This window comes from Chelonoidis abingdonii, chromosome 19, assembly GCF_003597395.2.
Source record: "Chelonoidis abingdonii isolate Lonesome George chromosome 19, CheloAbing_2.0, whole genome shotgun sequence".
In the NCBI taxonomy this organism is placed as follows: Eukaryota; Metazoa; Chordata; order Testudines; family Testudinidae; genus Chelonoidis; species Chelonoidis abingdonii.
Window position 1 is genome coordinate 38787829 of NC_133787.1, and position 18320 is coordinate 38806148.

General features: G+C 48.7%; 2 protein-coding genes across 6 annotated transcripts in view; one reads left to right on the forward strand and one right to left on the reverse strand.

Moving 5' to 3' along the window:
• Nucleotides 1-18320, forward strand: part of CTU2 (cytosolic thiouridylase subunit 2) — a 65974-nt gene that overhangs the window by 22711 nt on the left and 24943 nt on the right. The gene's annotated exons all lie outside the window — the stretch shown is intronic.
• The window catches only part of RNF166 (ring finger protein 166), a 31339-nt gene that overhangs the window by 2795 nt on the left and 10224 nt on the right, over nucleotides 1-18320 (reverse strand). For 2 of the 4 annotated variants that reach the window (XM_032764275.2, XM_032764276.2), the window contains exons 3-6: nucleotides 17357-17469; nucleotides 16570-16684; nucleotides 15521-15628; nucleotides 5989-13593 (exon numbers count right to left, since the gene is read on the reverse strand). In XM_032764275.2, coding sequence (XP_032620166.1) covers nucleotides 13528-13593; nucleotides 15521-15628; nucleotides 16570-16684; nucleotides 17357-17469 — 402 coding nt within the window. In that variant the 3' untranslated portion in view covers nucleotides 5989-13527. Of the gene's footprint in view, nucleotides 1-5988; nucleotides 13594-15520; nucleotides 15629-16569; nucleotides 16685-17356; nucleotides 17470-18320 lie in introns of those variants that run through there. The other 2 variants (XR_004371538.2, XR_004371539.2) reach the window with 2 other exon arrangements.

Here is an 18320-nt window from a genome sequence, read left to right on the forward strand (position 1 = left end):
CTACACACTGCACCACACAGGGGTGGAAGGATTAGAAATAATGCAAGTACAGACGGTCTGTGCCTCAGTTTCCCCCCCTTGTAAAATTGAGATCAGACTTCTCCACTGTCCGAGGGTGGTGTAGGACACACCCATTAATGGAAGGACCTAGAGAGGGAGAGTTACAAGTACTGATATGCACACCCAAGCAAAGAAGGGTGGTCTGATCATCTTGGGACCCAAGAACTGGAGTCTAATCTCAGCTCTGCCCCTCACTCACTTTGCGACCTTGAGCCAGTCACTTCGCCTGTGTCTCAATTTCCTCATCTGTCTAACAAGGATAACCACCATTCCTCACTGGGAGATCTGAGGCAAAGGGGATGTTTGGAGAATACTTTGAAGTGGCAGAGTGCTAGGTAAGAGTTATTCTTCAATGTTATCAGAGCCCAGACAGTGCACCTGCTCACCTGGCCATGGGGTCTCAGAATTCTTACTGCCACACTTGCTAATAGCTAGAAATAATCTATGTTCTAACAGGGTCTTTGTGCCTTCCCAGCCTGTCTCCTCTTACACATGAGCCTCTCGTGAAATCCGAAAGCTGAATTTGACGCACCCGTGATGGCTGCAGTTGCAGATCAGAATCACATTCTCCGAGGTTATAGGACAGCAGGCGGCAAGAGAAGCCAGGGCTGGGACAGAGCTTATTGCTTTTATTCAGGCATAATTTCTATTTTAGAGAGGGTCTTACACCACCCTCCTCCCCATAGCGTCTGGCACGTTTCGCTAATGCATTCTGCGACAGCATTCACATCGGGCCTGGGTCATGCAGGTCAGACTAGATCAGGGGTGGCCAGTCTGGGGCCCTGGAGCCACATACAGCTCCTTGTACAGGAACCGATTCCAGGGCTGGAGCTACAGGCATCAACTTTCCAGTGTGCCGGGGGGTGCTCACTGCTCAGCTCCTGGCTCTGCCCCCACTCCACCCCTCCCCTGAGCCTGCCGTGCCCTCGCTCTTCCCCCTGCCCCTCCAGAGCCTCCTGCATGCCACGGAACAGGTTATCGGGAGATAGGGGAGGCACTGATCGAAGGAGCTGCTGGTTGGCGCTGGGAGCAGGGGGTGGGGGACCTGATGGGGGGCTGCTGACCTATTACTGTGGCTCTTTGGCAATGTACATGGGTAAATTTTGGCTCCTCCTCAGGCTCAGGCAACAGTCTATCTTAGCCCTTGAGAAAATGGTTCATTACCTTTACAGTGGCCCAGATTTTCTCTACCAGTCATTGCAGCTATAAAACACGGGATGAGTACCCAAAGGAACTGCTTCCCCACCACTACAGAAATGCCCCTGTTGAGCTGAAGGCAGAGGCTGCTCATTGTCTCAGTGGTGGCAGTGCCCATGTTTAACCACACACACAGACACCCCACCTGCAGGCCTCTCCTGCCCAGCAAGGCTTTGACAACTGCCTCTGCCAAGCACTTGCAGGTCTGGAGTGAAATTGGAGCCTGGAATTTGGAGTTGGACGAGCCCTCCTGGGTCAGCCTGCCCTTCTCCCAGGGCAGGATTTTTGCCACTGACTCAAAAGCACCCCCTCTGTGTGTGAAAACCCATGCCATGAATCTAGGCTAGAAACCCTTCAGCGAGCCCAGGGCTGGTTCTGAACCAACAGAGCAAAGACCCCCCCAAACCCATTGGATTAGCAGGAAACAAGTGTTTATGACAGTGACACACACAGCAAATATTGGCCAAGACTGAAGGGACGGGAACTGCCCTGGCACTAAGCCCTGTTCTCCGAAGATGCATCATCCACAGAGGCAGGTGTACAGTGTGTGGGGATGGGGAGGAAGGGGTAAGCAGCGGCGGTGTCAAAGCCGGAGAAGGGGAGGCACTGGAAGATGGTGGGGAATCACAAGAGGTGCCTAGCAGAGACCAGTAAGGGCCTGAGGACTGGGCAGCAGCAAGGTGAAGAAAAGGAGGGGGAACTTCAGGCATCAGAGCGCTGGCAAAGGCTCAGAGCATGCAACCAAGGGCTGGAAAGGAGAGCAGAGCTGGAGAAAAGAGTGGTTAAGCCCAGGCAGTAACCAAGCAGTTAATAGCTCTGGTCACCAAAGTAGTGGGTGCAGAGCATGCCTAGCTCCTCTCAGCCCCTATGCTCCCCAGGGGATCGGCACTTGGCCTTCCACTCCTCAGGAGTGCCGGCAGAACTGCTTACTGCAAGGCACCTAGCCACGGGGATCAAATAGTGCTGTTCAGAGGCACCAGACTGTGCTGCTGAAGCAGGAGGATTCAAATGCACCAGCAGCCAATGGCTCGGTGTCAGACAGCTATCGGACGCTCCCTGATAGTTCCAGACCAGGCACCCCAATACCAGAGCAGGGTTTAGGCTAATAAGCCAATTGTCCTTCAACAGCATTTTCTATCAAGACTCTCCAAGCCTTTTGCAAACACTAGTGAATAAAAGCTCACAAACCACCTGTAGGTTAGGAAATCGTCTCCCTTTTATAGCTAGGGGAAACTAAGGCAGTGCTGTTAAATGTCTCTCAGCAAGTCCGTAGCAGAACAGAGCCCCCAGATTTCAAGTTCTGGTCCTGTACTTTAAACCCCAAGAACCTTGCTCTCCACAGGATAGCCAAACTAGGTCCTGTAATGCTCAGGAAAGAACCCCTCCTGGAGTTTTGAAATTGGTAAAGCCAAGATAGCCCCCAACGACCCCATCCCATTGCTAGAAGTGGTTTAGTCGGTCCTATTTAGCCCTCTAGACTAGCTCACTGCATTTAAATAAACTCAGAGTTACTGCAAGCTAGGCTGCTTCACACTCAACCTCTCGCACACGCCATCTGCCCACATGCAAGGGGTCCCAAACTGGTGTAACCCTCCTGCTGAGAAGCCAAGGGACGGTATAAAAGTTAAACACAGATATTGCCTCAAAAGTGGTGCACAGCAGCACCCTGGCCAAAAGGCGGCTGGGGGCTCCTTGAAGCTGTGTCAGGAAACAGTGTTTACTGCTTGCACTCATCCCCACCCAGCTCAGATAGACACCCCGCAGCAGGCTCCAGGCCCCAGATCTGTGAAGGAGGCCCTGTCAATGCTAAGGAGAGAGGCTGTGCTGTTGTTAAAGAGGGCTCAGCTGGCATGGCTTTGCCCCATAGCTGATCACAGCAGGCCCCTGGAAGTATTTAAAATCAAACGATGTCCCATCCACCCAGGGGCAAAGCCGTGCCTGCTGAAACAGTTCTTCCCACCATACTCCATTTCTGGAAGCATAGACTGGGCCAGGCCATTGCAAAGGCATCTGCTAATTCTGGAGGCTCCGCAGCCCCTCCCTGCTTCAGCAGGTGAGACACTGAGGCAGCAGAGGCAAAGGGGCTGATCATGCTTAACTCACCAGACTGAGAAGGGGAAACCCCAGGCTCCTTGCAGCCCAGACAGTGGGTGGAGGAGGCCCCACATGGCAGACTGAATTAGCCCAGGATCCATCCTAGACAAAGGAGGGGGTAGCCCAAGAGCAATGACAGTAGGAAGCACCTTAACGCCTGTTTAATGCTGCTTATCATCATCAGGCATTTAAATGGCCTGAGATTAACGCTTCCTCAGTGCAGGGAGTACATGGCTGGCAGGACTCTCCATTCCCACCCCTGCAGGCAGATTTCATCCTGCTTGCGACGTTCTCCCCTGATTGGGGCACAGGTGCTGCTCCCATTCACCTGAGCCAGCCAGGGAAGCAGGGTCCCCCACTCTGAGAACACCACAGAAGTCTCTCAGCACCTGGCCTGCTCAGGACAAGGTTCAGAGTATCATGTTCTACAAAGGATTTTTCCAAGAATTGGGATTTTTAAAAGCCTGAGAAATTGGAAGGGGATCAAGCAAGATAAACATCCCTCTCCCCCCTCGGGTGCTCACAATTAAGATTTATAGGTGCTTTTCAAGCCCCATCTGGTTTGCGCTCCGGAGAACAGGAGCTCAGCAGTAACCTTGGAAGGGGGCTGCTGCTTCCCAGCCACAAAGCCTAGCAGCTAAGGCAGCAAAAATCTAGCAGCTTTGTAAGTGACTCTAGAAACATGGCCTGGAAAATGAACCGGGCATTTCATCATCCAGGCAGTAGTGCTAGAGAACTCGGGTCTCCAGCAGTGCTCACCACCAAAACCCTTCAAGCACTTTATAAGATGGCGAGGAGGTATTACCCTCTTCATTTCATCTTCTTAAGGTCTGATTTATACATAAAACTTAGATGGATCTAGCCATGTTGCTCTGGGTTGTGAGAAATTTCATGCCTACAGTAAGTCAACTTAACCCCCAGCGTAGCTGAGGCTGGGCTGATGGACAAATTCCTCCGTCAACCTAGCTCCAGTCTCTTGGAGAGGTGGATTAACTATATTGATGGAAAATCTGATGCCACGGATTTAGGAAGCATCTATGCTATGATGCTGCAGCTGTGCCCCTGCCGTGTGGATGTGGCCTGAGAGATTTAGGCCTGAGAGGTTAAGTGACTTGACTGAGGTTACACAGGAAGTCAGTGGCAGAGTGGGAAATACAACCCAAGTTCCCGACTTCCAATCCCATCTCTCACCCAGCACGGCTATGGGAAGGGGAAAAAATCCCCATCTCAATTTCGAGGGCCTTGGAGATACTCAGGATTCCCAAAGCCAGAAGCCTCCCACCCTGTCCCAATCTTCCAAGGCACGGCCACACCCTTGCTTACACTGTCCATTCACAACAGCAGGGAGAAGCTAATTACAGAGTAATAGACTTCCTAGAGCTTTGGCAGAGGGTTACAGAGCTCCACACATCTGTCAAAAAGCAGCCCCTTTGTTTTCAGCAATGGATTGCTGGGAGCAGTCGGCTCAGAAAGTGCATCGCTTTGTGCAAAATTCCGGGTTACTAGGAGTAGGGGGCACTTTTTGCCCTGACGGCCAACTGCTCAGTGTGTTTGCAGGGAAGCTGTCTGAGCTCGCTGTAACTGCATTCCCTGTACAGAATTCTGTCACCGGACTTTTCCTACAGTTCAGCAATACTTGTGCAAGCATGAGGCATGGAGGAATTCACCTAATGATGCAAAACAGTTATGAACAGTGCAGCCAAATTAGGCCACTTGAGGAGCAAAAGGCAGGCTCTGAAGAAAGACAGTAGTTACGATCATCCTTCTTTGGGTTTTTGTTTTAAATCCACACTTAAATCCACTGTTGACAGAGCTGAGCCAGAGATAAGGTTTTAACTGCTCTGCGTCAGCCAGATAAGCAGCAGTCAGTGCATTGTTGGAGACTTGATACAGAGGCCTATCTAGCAGAGGGCACTGGAAATACAAGATTGAGGATGATGAAACTTTGTCTGCCAGATACTTGACAGGCACCACAGTGCTCAGCACTAGTTAATGAGTCAGTGGACGAGGTCATAAAGATCAACTCAGCATCTCCCTTTCCAAACAAAGACGCTGATTCCATTCAGCACTCGTTGCCCTATCTCGCTGGGCGTTGCCTTGGTATACCTGCTTCTGCTCCAAGCTCGTGGTGCTTCAGAGCGGAGACAGGTTAGACACTTGTAGTTGTGTCTTGGAGGGGATCAGCCACACTTATCCAATGCAAAGGGCAGGCTCAAAGCATCTGGAATGGCCATAAAAAAAAAAAAAAAAAAAAGACGAGTTCATATGATACTAAAATTCATTCAGCTCTCTACTCCCCTCCTCTTAGCTGCTAATTGCTATTCTGGAGTCCCATCACTGGGCAGAAAGGAAGAGCCACGAATATCCCAGAGGACCGAACTGTAGATAGCAGTAAGGTATCAGAGCGAAGCACTTACATATACATTGAGATTTAGACTGGATGGTGCTCATCTCCCCTTGACATGCACATAACTGTGTTAATAAGAGATTCAAACAAGTAAGTGAGAGGATGAAGAGTGTGGGAGGGGACGCAGACCCACTAAAGGTCTACTGAGTGTGTGTGTGGGTGTTTCTGTCCCCTTGAGCTGACATTGTCCGTTACCCAATTTGTCCCAAGAGATTTCAGCCCGACACCAATGGATGAAACTGCATTTATTGAGAAAAAATGGTTTGCTACAAATACATCATTGATTTTTCTTCAAAAAACAGTATGTCTCGTTAAAAGTTCTATTCATATGCAAAATAGTCATAACACCACATTGAATAGCATGACCGTCACCAATGCCAAACCCGACAGAGAACACGCAACAGGGGGGACTCCTCTGCCGACACCCAGAACTGTGGCCCCAACAGTCCCACACCTCCAGCAGAATCAGGACTTGTGATTCGCTGTGACAGGTGGAATTCTGAGTGTAAACCCCTTTAGTTTACGTTATTACACATAACTGATGTAACAGGAGCATAGTAAATATCCACTTTGCACATATATGGGGCTTTTCATCCATAGGCCTTAAAGTGCTTTACAAAAGCAGGTATCATTGCCCCCGCTATAGAGCTGGGAAAACTGAGGCATGGAGAAGTGGCTTGTTGAAGATAATACAGGATGGCTGTGGCAGAGCCAGGGATGGAACTCAGGCCTCAACTCCCAGCCCCAGAAGTCTATCCACACAGCCACGCTGCCTCTCTTAGCATCTGTTGCACCTTCCCGTTCCCCATCTCCAGGGCAAAGTTTGGGCCAATAAATGCTGCTATTCATTATTTATATAACAGAAAGGGGTCCTTGCCAGCAACCTGCTCAGGATGCCACCCCCTACCCCTCTTCTGGGCTCACAAGGCAGCATGAGCTCTTTATACATGGGACCCAACAGTACAGGCCAGAGGGAGTGAGCCGGATACTGCACTGGCATAAACAGGGAACCCAGACCCTTCCCACTGGTGTATCAACTCCTTTCTTCCTGGAGAGAGCATAGATTGCAAGGAGGTACCACAATCTTCAGGAAATCCAGGTACCTGTCCCCGCGGAAAAGAGCAGTGACCAGCTAGGAAGAAAGGCCCCTGGCTCACTGAGGATATGGTTTTGTTCATGTCTCCCAGACGGCCCCACATAGCTAACTCCCAACTCAAGAAACTCCTCTGAGCAGCTGGTCTCTGCTAAGTGTTTGCCCTTTGCTCATGTGTTGTAGGGATGACTGCAGGTTCCTCAGGGTGAGCGGGTGGGAGAGGGACAGCTAGCCACTCAGGAGCAAACATGCTTTGTAATATTTTCTGTTACTATTTAGACTAAGGTGGAAAAACCCTGTATTACTAGAGTGTGAGCCTAAAACTCGGATAACGGGTGCAGGGAAGCACCTTGGTTAAGCCCCAAAATTGCACTCTTCAAACTAGGAATGTGGAGAAAAATTTTCAAGAGAGCCTGAGTCCCATGCAAAGTCAATGGCACTGCTGAAAGTTCTCTTAGGCCCCAGTGGGACATGAAGCAATCCTGTGAGAGGATGGCTTCTGGACTAGAAGGCAGACACCTCCTAGATCGCAGTGTGGTTGAAGAACGCCAACCCACTCCCTCCCCTGCCTGGATTTTGAGTGAGCAGGGTGAGAAGCGAAGACATTCACAACGAACAGACTCGGTATGGATCAGTGTTTAAAGGCTAAGAGGGACCCAGAATGGGAATGAGTGAACTTATACACAGGCCTTCTACGGGCTGGGCTCCTGAGCGTTGTGCTGAGTACCAGCTGAGACATGCTGTGCTTGCACAGGGAGTTCCTCAGTCACCCACCCTGGAGATTCTCCCAAGCGGCAGCTGCTCTTTCAGCCGAACAACGCACGGTGACTTGATGTGCCCAGTTAGCAACCTTTGGTTCAAACATTCCATCAAGGGCCTTTCTGCCCATATCTGACGGCTGCTGCCCATCTGCTTTGAACAGTTTTTCCACAACCCCAAAATCCTGGCCAGCTTCTCCCTCAACATCTGGGGAACTGCTGAGGGCAGAACAGCTGCAGCACCTGCCAGTGTTTCACTCACTCCAGTAGGAAGAGCTTTAGGACACCTGTGGTAGGAAAGGTGCCTCAAACCCAGTGTCATCCATGAAGCTATCCCATATGAAAAAACCCTTTTCTATTGCAGGCTGCGGTGCGCTGCATGTCTGAGAGCCATATGCCATTGACATTCATGTACTTGATAGCATCTCTGGGTATTTGCACTGAAAATATCGACATAGTATACTGCACACCAGCACGCATTGAAAGACGGCCTTGCTCCAGCACAGTTCCCTCGTTTAGCAAGTCCAGATTAGCCAGCTGGAACCGAACAGCTATTCTGAGCACAGAGTGAATGATTTACAATCATCACCACATTGCTTAGGAAAAGAGATCTGAACGAATACACAGCTGAAAAATGAACTGTGCTTGCTGACACTTGGCTGATTTTGAAAGGTGACATTTCTATAGCACCTTTCATATGAGGATCCCCTAGCACTTACAGAGGTGGGCATCCCCCTCCCAAATAATCCCTAAGGTGGGTATTGCTTAGGTAGGGAAACTGAGGCACAAAGATTAAGCGACTTGCCCCAGGTCACCCAGCTAGTGAGTGGAGTAATAGAGGCAGACTTGAGTGTCTTGGCTTTCAGGTCCCTGCTCTAACCACTAATCCCTGCTGCCTTAAAAGTGCAATTGAACCTATGGCAAACAAGACTTCTACATTAGCACATGACTATTTCTTGCATGACAGCACACATTCCAGAGACATTTACACATTTCATTGTAAGATGCGCATGGCTTCAGCTTTTTCCAATGGCATCTCAAGTGGAATGACAAAATGCACTGCTTAAGATGTACACTAGACAGGCTTCCCCTAGCAAGTGTGTAATTGTTGCTCCCCCTAGAGGATTCTGCTCATTATAACAAGACAGCAAACAATACAAAGACAGGAAGAAACTCCATGCGAGGAACAGAAAAGTTAAGGCAATTTGTCAGTGGGCAGGTTGGGGTGAGATAGGGCTAGAGAAAGTTAACAAGGTTTCTGGGTACTGATTCTTCCTCATCACACTGGCTAACTCATTGCTGTTCCTGTTCCCAGTACAAGGTTTGCGTTTCACAGTGCTGCGCCACCACTTTGAACAGAGATCAGGCACATCCACCCTCAAGCCATAAGTAAAATATTCCTCCTGCCAAAACTCATGTTCTGTTAGACACAATTCACATTAAGACAAGATTCAGAGACACCCTCCCCACGCCTTGAAAGCCAGTGGAAAACTGTACCCCATTCGATATAGTACATTAAAAGAGTAGAAAAGTTAGGTAGGTTTATTAAAGCTTACCTACTTTAAAGGTATGTAAGCTCTGCAGCTTAATGCTGCTGGAAGAGAAATGGGAACAGACGAGATCTGTGAAAGGTAGAAGGCTCTCGTTTGAGAAGGAAAGCCCTCTGGATTATATTTCCGCTGCCCTCTTTATGTTCCACCTACAGCAGTACAGACTCAAACCCAGGACAAAACAGCCTGCTGGCACATGGCTGGGTTTTAAGGCTAGACAGACAAAACCTCCTTCCCCAACCCATCCCAACTAAGCGAAGCAAAACATGCAAGGTTAACAGCACCGTACTGTGGAATTTCCCTGTCTGATCTCATCTTACATTCAAAGGCAGAGAGTGGGGGCAGTTTCCATCAGTCCCTGGGTTTGCAGTAGGCAATTGCATTCAGCTACGATGATGGGTAACCAACTTACAAACTAAGCTTCAAGCTTGGAACGAAGCAGCTACTGAGATGTTGAAAATATCATGGCCGTGGACCTGCTCGCAGCAATGGTGAGTATCTCGCAGCCAGAGCAATGCTGAAAGGAAGGCCTGCACAAACCAGCTCCCAAACTCCATGAGATTAGCTAGCTGCCATGTACCCCCTGAGAGTCTGCAGGCATCAGTGCGAAGTGGTACTTTCGTCAAACAGAGCACCCCATCCCTAAGAGGGAATGCACCAGTGCTAGGTGCCTGCCAATTGGTCCCTGACTAGCAAAGTGAGGTGCAAAGTAGGTGGCGTTCTAGCATGCTGGGAGGTGGCAGCTGCTTTGCAACAAAGGAAAAAGGAGTCAGTGGGCAAATCCAGCAGCAAGCAGAGCCACTCAGCTCTTCTGGAGGAAGGTTTCACCGTGCTGGCTAGTGCGAAGGGTGATAAATAAGGGTTTGGAGATGGAGATCCCTCCGCAAGGTACCACAGCACCAGACGGCCTTCAACCAGTATGCCAGAGATTAGACCACCATTAAGCCAGGGACTTTAGTAGCAGAGTGTGTCCATATTGGGAGACCAAGAGCAGGCAGGTCAGCAAGCTGCAATGCTCCTTCCCTTGGGTGGGGTTATAGGGTAGCTTCCTGCACTGCTGCAGGCGGAAGGACTCAAGACAGGTCAGGTGGCAAATAACAAAGGTCACAGGATAAAAGAGCAAAGAGAGAACAAAAAAGCGATCCAGTGATGAGACCAATTTTAACTGTGATGGGAAGGGACAGGAACCAGGCACGGAGCCAGAAAGCAAAACAGCTAAAGAAAAGCGAGATAGATGGAGGAAAGGTCCCCTTCCAGGAGGCCAATACATGGCCACCAGCCACCACACCTCGTGCTTGGACAAGTTTAATGGCCTGTGTTACATAGGTCAGACTAGAGGTTCTAGCGGCCTCTTCTGGCTTGAAACACCCTGAATGTGAAAGTGCAGCATCACCCAAACACCCCGGGATGAGCGAATCGCAGCACCTGATGAATCTTGCCCCTTCACATTTCACAGCAGGTTGTGAGTGGACAAGGTTATCTATTGCTGGGCTGTGTTCCTAACCAGGACTGCCCCTCCCAGGGCACTGGAGGAGAAAAGCTCCCAGCTCCCTAGAAAAGGCGGGTGCTGGGTTCCAGCTTGCTAAGCAGGACCATACGTGATTTACCCGTTTTGTTTATAGCTAGGGAGGTTACACGATGTCTCTTAGCAGACGAGAAATGAAATGGTCCTAGATGGATTTTGCCCTGCCTCCCACAGGGCTCTTCCCCAGAGCTCATCAACAGAGGGGCTGGTGGATAACAGCCAGGAACTTTGTTTTGTTTGTTTTGTGCTGGGGAGTAGGATGGCCAGTCCCTACAGAAAGGAGGATCCAGCAGTGGGGATCCCAGAGGTCAGTTAAGGATGGGAACTGGCCCACTGACAAGCAGCCAGTTCTCCTTGGCTGGGAAGAAAGGGGCTGTGTGCAGCATCAGTCTGAGGCTTGGCATCTAAGGTGAGGAACGTCAGGGCTCAAGTCAGTACAAGGAGGTGGTTTAAACCGGTGCTACACAGACCCATTGAACGACAGTCAATGCAATGTCACCAATGACGTTTAAGGGACAGACTTGGGCAGAAACTAGACAGGGAAATACACTGTCAAAACTCCCAGCACTTCCTTCCTAACCGTGCTGGCAGGACAAATTAATTGAAGAGACATGTCTCCCTGCCATGGAGAGAACACCCTGCTCCAGTCAGTCTGTTTCCCAGCATTCTTTGCTAGCCATACTATTCCAAAATGAATTTCAACTCCCTTAAAAACAGGCTCGGCCCAAACCTTTGGTCAGATCTGCCCTATCCCCAGAGAGGCGCCCGCAGCGGCCAAGGAGCAAACAAGGAAGTGATCTTCACAGTGCAGAAAGACTAAGCTGGTCTGATTCTACACTACAGTAAGAGCCTGGAACTGAGCATGCCCAGACAGCCTCCTGGCCCCCCCAGAAGAATGCATGCAGCTAGGCCAAAGTTTCAGCCACCTAGCTGGTTACAAACAGATCTCTATCTGATTTCAGGGCCTGCCACGCCCTCAGACAAAGGGCCTGTTGAGTTGTGTCCTGTCTCAGACAGGGCCAGCACCAGATGCTGGGTTTAACTCCACACCAATGGAGAGTTCTGCAGTCATGTCCTTATACGATTTAATGCTGTAAAATTAGTTGTAACAGAAAAAAAAATCTGGGGCGCAACGTTTATTATAAATTATCCTACCGGCGTCACTCCTGGTGAGCTCCCAAATCTTTGCCCTGGGATCACGGAGACCCGACCAATCTCTGGATGGCTGCTGAGGAGCATCGGTTTCCTTCTCCACAGGAGACAAGAATCTGAGTCCCTAACCACAGTTTCCATGCCACAGCCCGAGGCTGGATTTGCACACTATAGACGCCATATTCACACACATTAGGTCTCTTAAGTCCATGAGTGCTAAAGTTAGTACTAATAATGGAAGGCAGTCTGCTTGTCACACTGTACTGCATGTACTTCTAAACACCAGACCACTGCTGAACTGAGCTCTGCCAAGCTAGGACCAGATCAGCCCCCTCACAGTCCCAGCCAAACAGCCCATCCATGTCGACAGAAGTGAATGAACAGCCTGGAGTCAAGACGCTAACTGGCCCGCTCCTTGGTATGCTAATGCTAATGGGGCTGTTGCCCCAGAGAACACCCCCTCTGCTGAATAACTTGTAGGGCGTTGCATCTTGGAGACACACACAGCTTGTAGCTTATTCACAGTTTTTATTTTCTTTCAGAAGTGGACTTGATCCATTGACCAACCCCCCTGTTAATGACTGGTGAGTAACTCCGAGTACCGCCCTCCCATGCTTGGGTCACATGTCTGATCCAGCATGGCTGCACATCAGCATCTTTATTTGAAAAATAAAATAAAAAATAAAAAATAAAAATTGACCCCAAAAAATAAATATGAAACAATGCAACCTTTCTGTTGCTCAGGTGCAAATGGGAAAGAGCCCCCTCTCAATTTCAGGTTCCAGCAGTTCCCCACCCCACCCCAGTTCTTGAATCCACAGCATGTGTTTAAAAAATATAACTTTTTTCTTAATAAGGTTCCATAAAAATACTATTGTTCCTAGTCAAACACAAATATTGCAATATGAAGAGTAACTGCCTTTTTTTGCTTTATAAAACGTGAAAAGGTCTCACACCGATTAATGTAGAAAAAATGCAAGAACTCTAGTATCACAAAAGCCAGTACAAAATGAGGAAGGTGAAAGAATGCCAGTGGCAGGACAGTTCAGGATTCCTTCCCATTTCTACCTAGCTCTTTTTAATAGACCTGTCATAGCGGTATCCGAGAGTAGCAGATTCGCTCCCAGATTTAGACCAATGCGCTTCGTTGCCTCTGGCTTTCCGTGAGCAGCAGCAATAGAGCTGAGCAACAGACCGCTCATGCCCTTGGGAGGGTGGAGGGCCAACGTTTCAATAAATACTCTTACGAGGTTAAAAAACGCTCAACGCTTTAAAAAAACCCCATGGATAAGAATTGAAAACCAGGGCATTTTACATAAAATGCATCATTGTTTTATGTACCCATTAACTGCAACAAATAAGAGGAGCAACGGTGCCAAAAAGCATCTAATAATAAATATATAGAGCTATATACTCCGTATATGGATATGAAATGCCCAATTGGAAAAACCAAACATTTGGTAAGGTCGCCTTTGCCTCTTCCCATCCAGCCGGTGTCACTCTCACCAGATCATGCTCGCTCACCATTTCATTGTGCAACGAAAGATTTCACCTTATTAAACAAGGTGTGATTTAACCAGAGATGGGCTGCCTAATCTCTAGGGAATGCAGAGGGATTAACAAGCGTCACACCTCTCCTAGCGGAAAGGCGACCTGTGCAAATGATCCACACCGCTGCTCAGCAGTCGCCTTCAGTTCTCTGAGAGGGAGAGTGCCAACGCAGCCTGCAACGCTGCTTCTTCATCGATATTATAGTCCTGGGAACAAGAAGAGCGAACAGGTCAGAGGGGCTGACGAGGAGTCAGTGCGTCTCTCCCTGCATTAATGAGCTGTCTGCCCAGGTGCTGTGACATTCTCAAGAAACAGCCAGAATGCCAAGCGGAAAGAATCTTCACATTGACCTTCCTTTCAGATCATGGGCACTGTCAAAACAGCCACATGATTACAAGAAACCTCACCTGTGCAATTACCGCCACCTCAGACAGGCCAGGCTGGCAAGAACAGGACAATAATTTATCTTTCTAAGCTTATTTCTTGCATGTTAAAAGGACAGTCAAGTTAAACTGGTCAGTTCTAGCCTCAGTTTCACTCTCTGGTTTGCCTACACACAGCAGGAAGATGCAGCCAATTGAAACGGTTTCATTTACAAAGTTAAAAAAGGTTTCTATCAAGACCACAATTTTTTTTTTCATATCCAAATTTGGGCACAAGCTACATGACCATGAGGATCCTTTGAAAAATGAGACGTGCAAATATTTCAAAGCTTAGTATCTGTCCTCTGAGGTTAACAGTCACTCTGCAATCTAATCTACCAAATGATAATGGCAGATACAAACAGGAGTTTATCTACAAGGTCCCTGGAGCAGAACTGCCCTGGCTGCAGCCTTTGAGGGGCGAGTACTACCCCATACCCACACAAAGATTAACCACGAGGGAGACCTGCCAGAGTTCTCATCTGCACAGAGAAGGACGTGGCACACTGTGCACGTTCCATATTTCTGAATGGTCTCTGGAGCTCAGCTTCCAACGCCGCTGTGCGAGAGCACGTCTCAGAGCGAGGGGCTCAGTCCAACATTATACAACACTCCTTTTGGGCACATGCCCCACAGCTGTTTGTACAACATGGGTATTTGCTTATGGCCACATCTTGGACCTTTGCTTCTGGTGAGATGCCAGTACAGCCTGGCCAGCTTCTCACGGATGGAGATTGTCCTGAGGCTGGCTGGAACAGTGACTACTCATACAGAATTACCACCAGGTCACTTCTCTCACGTCCCCAGTGCAGACTGCGGAGGGAGCTTGTGCTGTGTGCCAAAGGGCAGCGTGGAGCCTGCCAAATGCAACCCAACTCCTGAATTAGTAGCTTTACCTCTCTCAAAAACCTTGTTCGTTACAAATGCATCAAGCTCAGGTGAGATTCAGCCTGCATGTAGAGGCTGGTATGAATTTGGCTGGAACTTTGTAGTCCTAGCAGGTTTTCAGTGACACTTTTCTTGCTCATTTTCCAGTGTGTTTAAAAGGGACACATGAGCTGATAAAAAACTTAAATACTCTTCCTTTCCCAGCTCCACTGCCTGGCCTCATTGATCACAACCTGGTGAAGTGCATCACTCAGACGAAGCTCTTAGTGCCAGGAATCTGTTCCATTGCGTGCATCTCCAGGTCCCAGCTCCGTGGCCCCAGATCCCTCCCTAGGGCCTCAAGACGCTACTGCAATAATATAATAATAAAGCAACATATAGCTGACTCCCACAAGCGAGGCCACAAGAACAAAGCTCAGCCTTCAGAAAGGACCCCTCCCTCAACCCTCTTCCTACAATTCAACATAGTTTCTTGCCACAGCCTATTGGAGAGTCTTGCTTCACCATTTCAACATGCTTTTTTGTCTCAGTATAGATGTGATTCTATCTAAAAGGCAGAAGTTATTTCAAGGCCACTTAGCTGGTTGGCACAGATACCTGCAATACAGAAGAAAACGTTTCCCCTTCCGTTCCCCCACTAAAAGATGCCAGTAACTGATAGCTCAGCATGAAAAAACTGTGCAATAATTGCACACAAAAGTGGCGTTTTCATAGGGGCCAGCCACATGTGAAGCCAACACCAGTTGCTTAAGGGCTGGAACGTGGTCAGCGAGAACAGCCAGGGCCCTAAGTGACTTGAACTTTGATTTAAGGCAGTACCCACCACAAAGGTGTCATAGGAGAACTTGTGCCTGTGTAGGAGATGCTGCAGGAAGTTGGCGCTCTTGTAGCTGGGGTCCCCCCAGGGCATCGCTGAACAGACGGGGCACACCTAGAACATACAGAGGAGGAAAGGGAAATCATGAGACCAGCAATGTGGTGCAGTTCTTGGAACCCTGCCTGCCGCCCACAGCCCAGACACTAGCAGGACTAGATTTCCTTTCGAATTTCTATCAGTCAGAGGCAATTTCTGCAAACACCCTCTTCAAGGGAGGCTGTACATCTACACAAGCTGGAGAACTAGGCAAGTCAGTCAGCGCTGGAAGCCTCCAGACTCATCGGGCAGATTTTCGAGACTGCCTAGACATTATGCAAACTCACACATTTCCCACAGGGGCACATGCAACTGTGGGAATGGTGCATGAAAGTGACAGAGTGTTGAGAACCCTCGGGGATGCTCTAGTGGGTTAAAGAGGTGTTTGCAATCTAGAGATGGTCCCTTTTAGCACCGATGAGTGTTGAGCGCAATAGGCTCAGGACCAGAATCGGACACAGGAAATACAATCAATCAAGTGCAGAGGGTTCCCTGCCAAAAAGCTGTGATCTCTCTGGGAGCTTAAAGGCACACTGCATTTAGGGACACAGAAGCAGCTCCGGTCTCAGAAGCACAAGAGGCCCTTAAAAGTCACAGCCTATTGTAGTGGAAAGTGAGTGGCAAAGCAAAACCATTAGAGTCAGGGAGACAGCACTGAAATCCAGGCTTAACCCAGTTCTTGCTCTACAATGCACCTCGAGCAAAGCTAATAGATCCAGCTCCATGTCTGCCTGTCAAAGAGATTTAACAAAGATTAAATGAGCTAGCAATGTGGAGAGTACTTTATGCCCAGGAGCAGATGTGTGTGCCTGTTGACTTTGAACAGGAGATTGTTTAAAATATGCAGAGACTTCCAATTCACTGGAGGTTACCCTGCTCCCGTTCTCTGCCCAGTAAGAAGTTTATGAGCAAAGAGCCGGACATGGAAATTCTCGCCCATCTGCCCGAGGAAAGCTCACCACTTTGTTGGGGTCATTGCGGTGGTTCTCCATGCAGTGCTTGACCAGCTCCTGCTGGTCCAGGTTCCGGGCTCCACAATAAGGGCAGACAAAAGTGGAACGGTTTGGAATATTGCTAAAAAGAAACAGCAGTCAAGAATTCAACACAACAGAGACCGACAGGTAAAAACTGAACAGGCTTCACAGAGACAAGCCGACCCCAGCGGACTCCAAAGGATCTGATACACCATGAGTCACTCCCTCACCATGAGCACCAAATACCACCTTAGACTGAAGGCAAAGATTGGATCACATGCTGATGCACCTCCAGTGGAATTACTCCATATCTGCATCACAGTTAGTGAGAGCAGAATCAAGTCCAAAGTTCAAAGTTTTTGAAGTCCAGCTTACCTACTTTACCAGCTACATAGTTTACTTTCTGCATCTCTCCTAGCTGGCAAAACAGATTAGTCAGTTTTCCTTTTGTTTTCAGGCAGTTTCTAGTCTATTCCCCCAGTTTCTCAGGCACTAGAGCAATGCTGCACAATGTTAGAGCTGCAAATGGTGCAGGGGAGTCTTATTTGTTTAAGAAAAAGCTTTTCCACTGGATTTTTTTTTTAAATCATGTAGACATGTGTGTCAGGTCAGGTTTTGGAAAAGCCTATTTAGAAATCCCTCTAAAATTCAAGGTCAGATTTGACCTAACAAAGTCTGGTTCATCTTGTGGCACTGTTTAAATAGCAATTTGTTACAGAAAACGAACTGGGAGGATTCCCCTGTGAAGTGGTTGAATTTCGTATTTTAATACCTGGGAATGGGCTGGGAAGTTGGGACCACCGGAGCGAACTTTGGGCAGTTGGCCATCTGCTCTTGAACCTTAGCACAGGATGAAACGTGGGATCTCATCTTTGCTAGGGTCACCTAGAAAGACAAACAGAGGGAGAAAAAAGAAATTGATTATTTGACAGCCAGGACAATCTTTGAGAACTCCAAGGAGCAAGGGATGCATTTCTCCAGAAAGAAAAAAAACAAGGGAGATGCCACACTCTCAAGCAAACCAGTATGGTTGAGAAAGTAGCCTCCCCAAACACTTTCTGACTGGCGCCAGAATACAGGAGACAACTAGGATTATTGCACATCAATCTGCACCAATGTGCAATTGCTAGGCCAACGCGTGTCTCGTTATAGCCAACTAAAACAATCAGCCAACCAGCTCCAGTGAGGAGATGCAGGATTTCGGAGGAACGGGGTGGGTTAGTCTAGCTGATCCCAGAGACAGTTAAGAAAGCCCACTTCTTTTCCATAAGACCAAAGCAAGTCATGGCAGAGCTCTTGCTCTTCAAGGCAACCCAGAACAAGGAACACAAATGCCAGGCTCAAAGGTACACAGGGAGTTATGGAGTTATTCACTTGACAGCACGTGAGACGTTGGAGCAGCAGAGGGAAAGGGTCTCAGTCCACATCACAAAGCCACCACAAATGAACAACTTTACTGGCAGTCTCAGAGGCACCCAGGTCTGGATGACCCCATAGGTGGCCCCTTCACGGCAGGGCTGAGGCATGATGGCAGGACAATGCCCTAGTTAGACCTACTCTCTGCTGTTCTCTCAGGCTGTCAATCCAGCTTCTTTCACCAGCTCTAAAGGGAAGAACTGTGTAAGGCTGCTAATAAACAAGAGATGAAACACCAGCTGCACCACTTGGGGTTTGTCCCACGGTTCTTATGTTGTCCCAAGTCGCTCTGGAAGGCTCCGCTATTTTAATAATGGCAC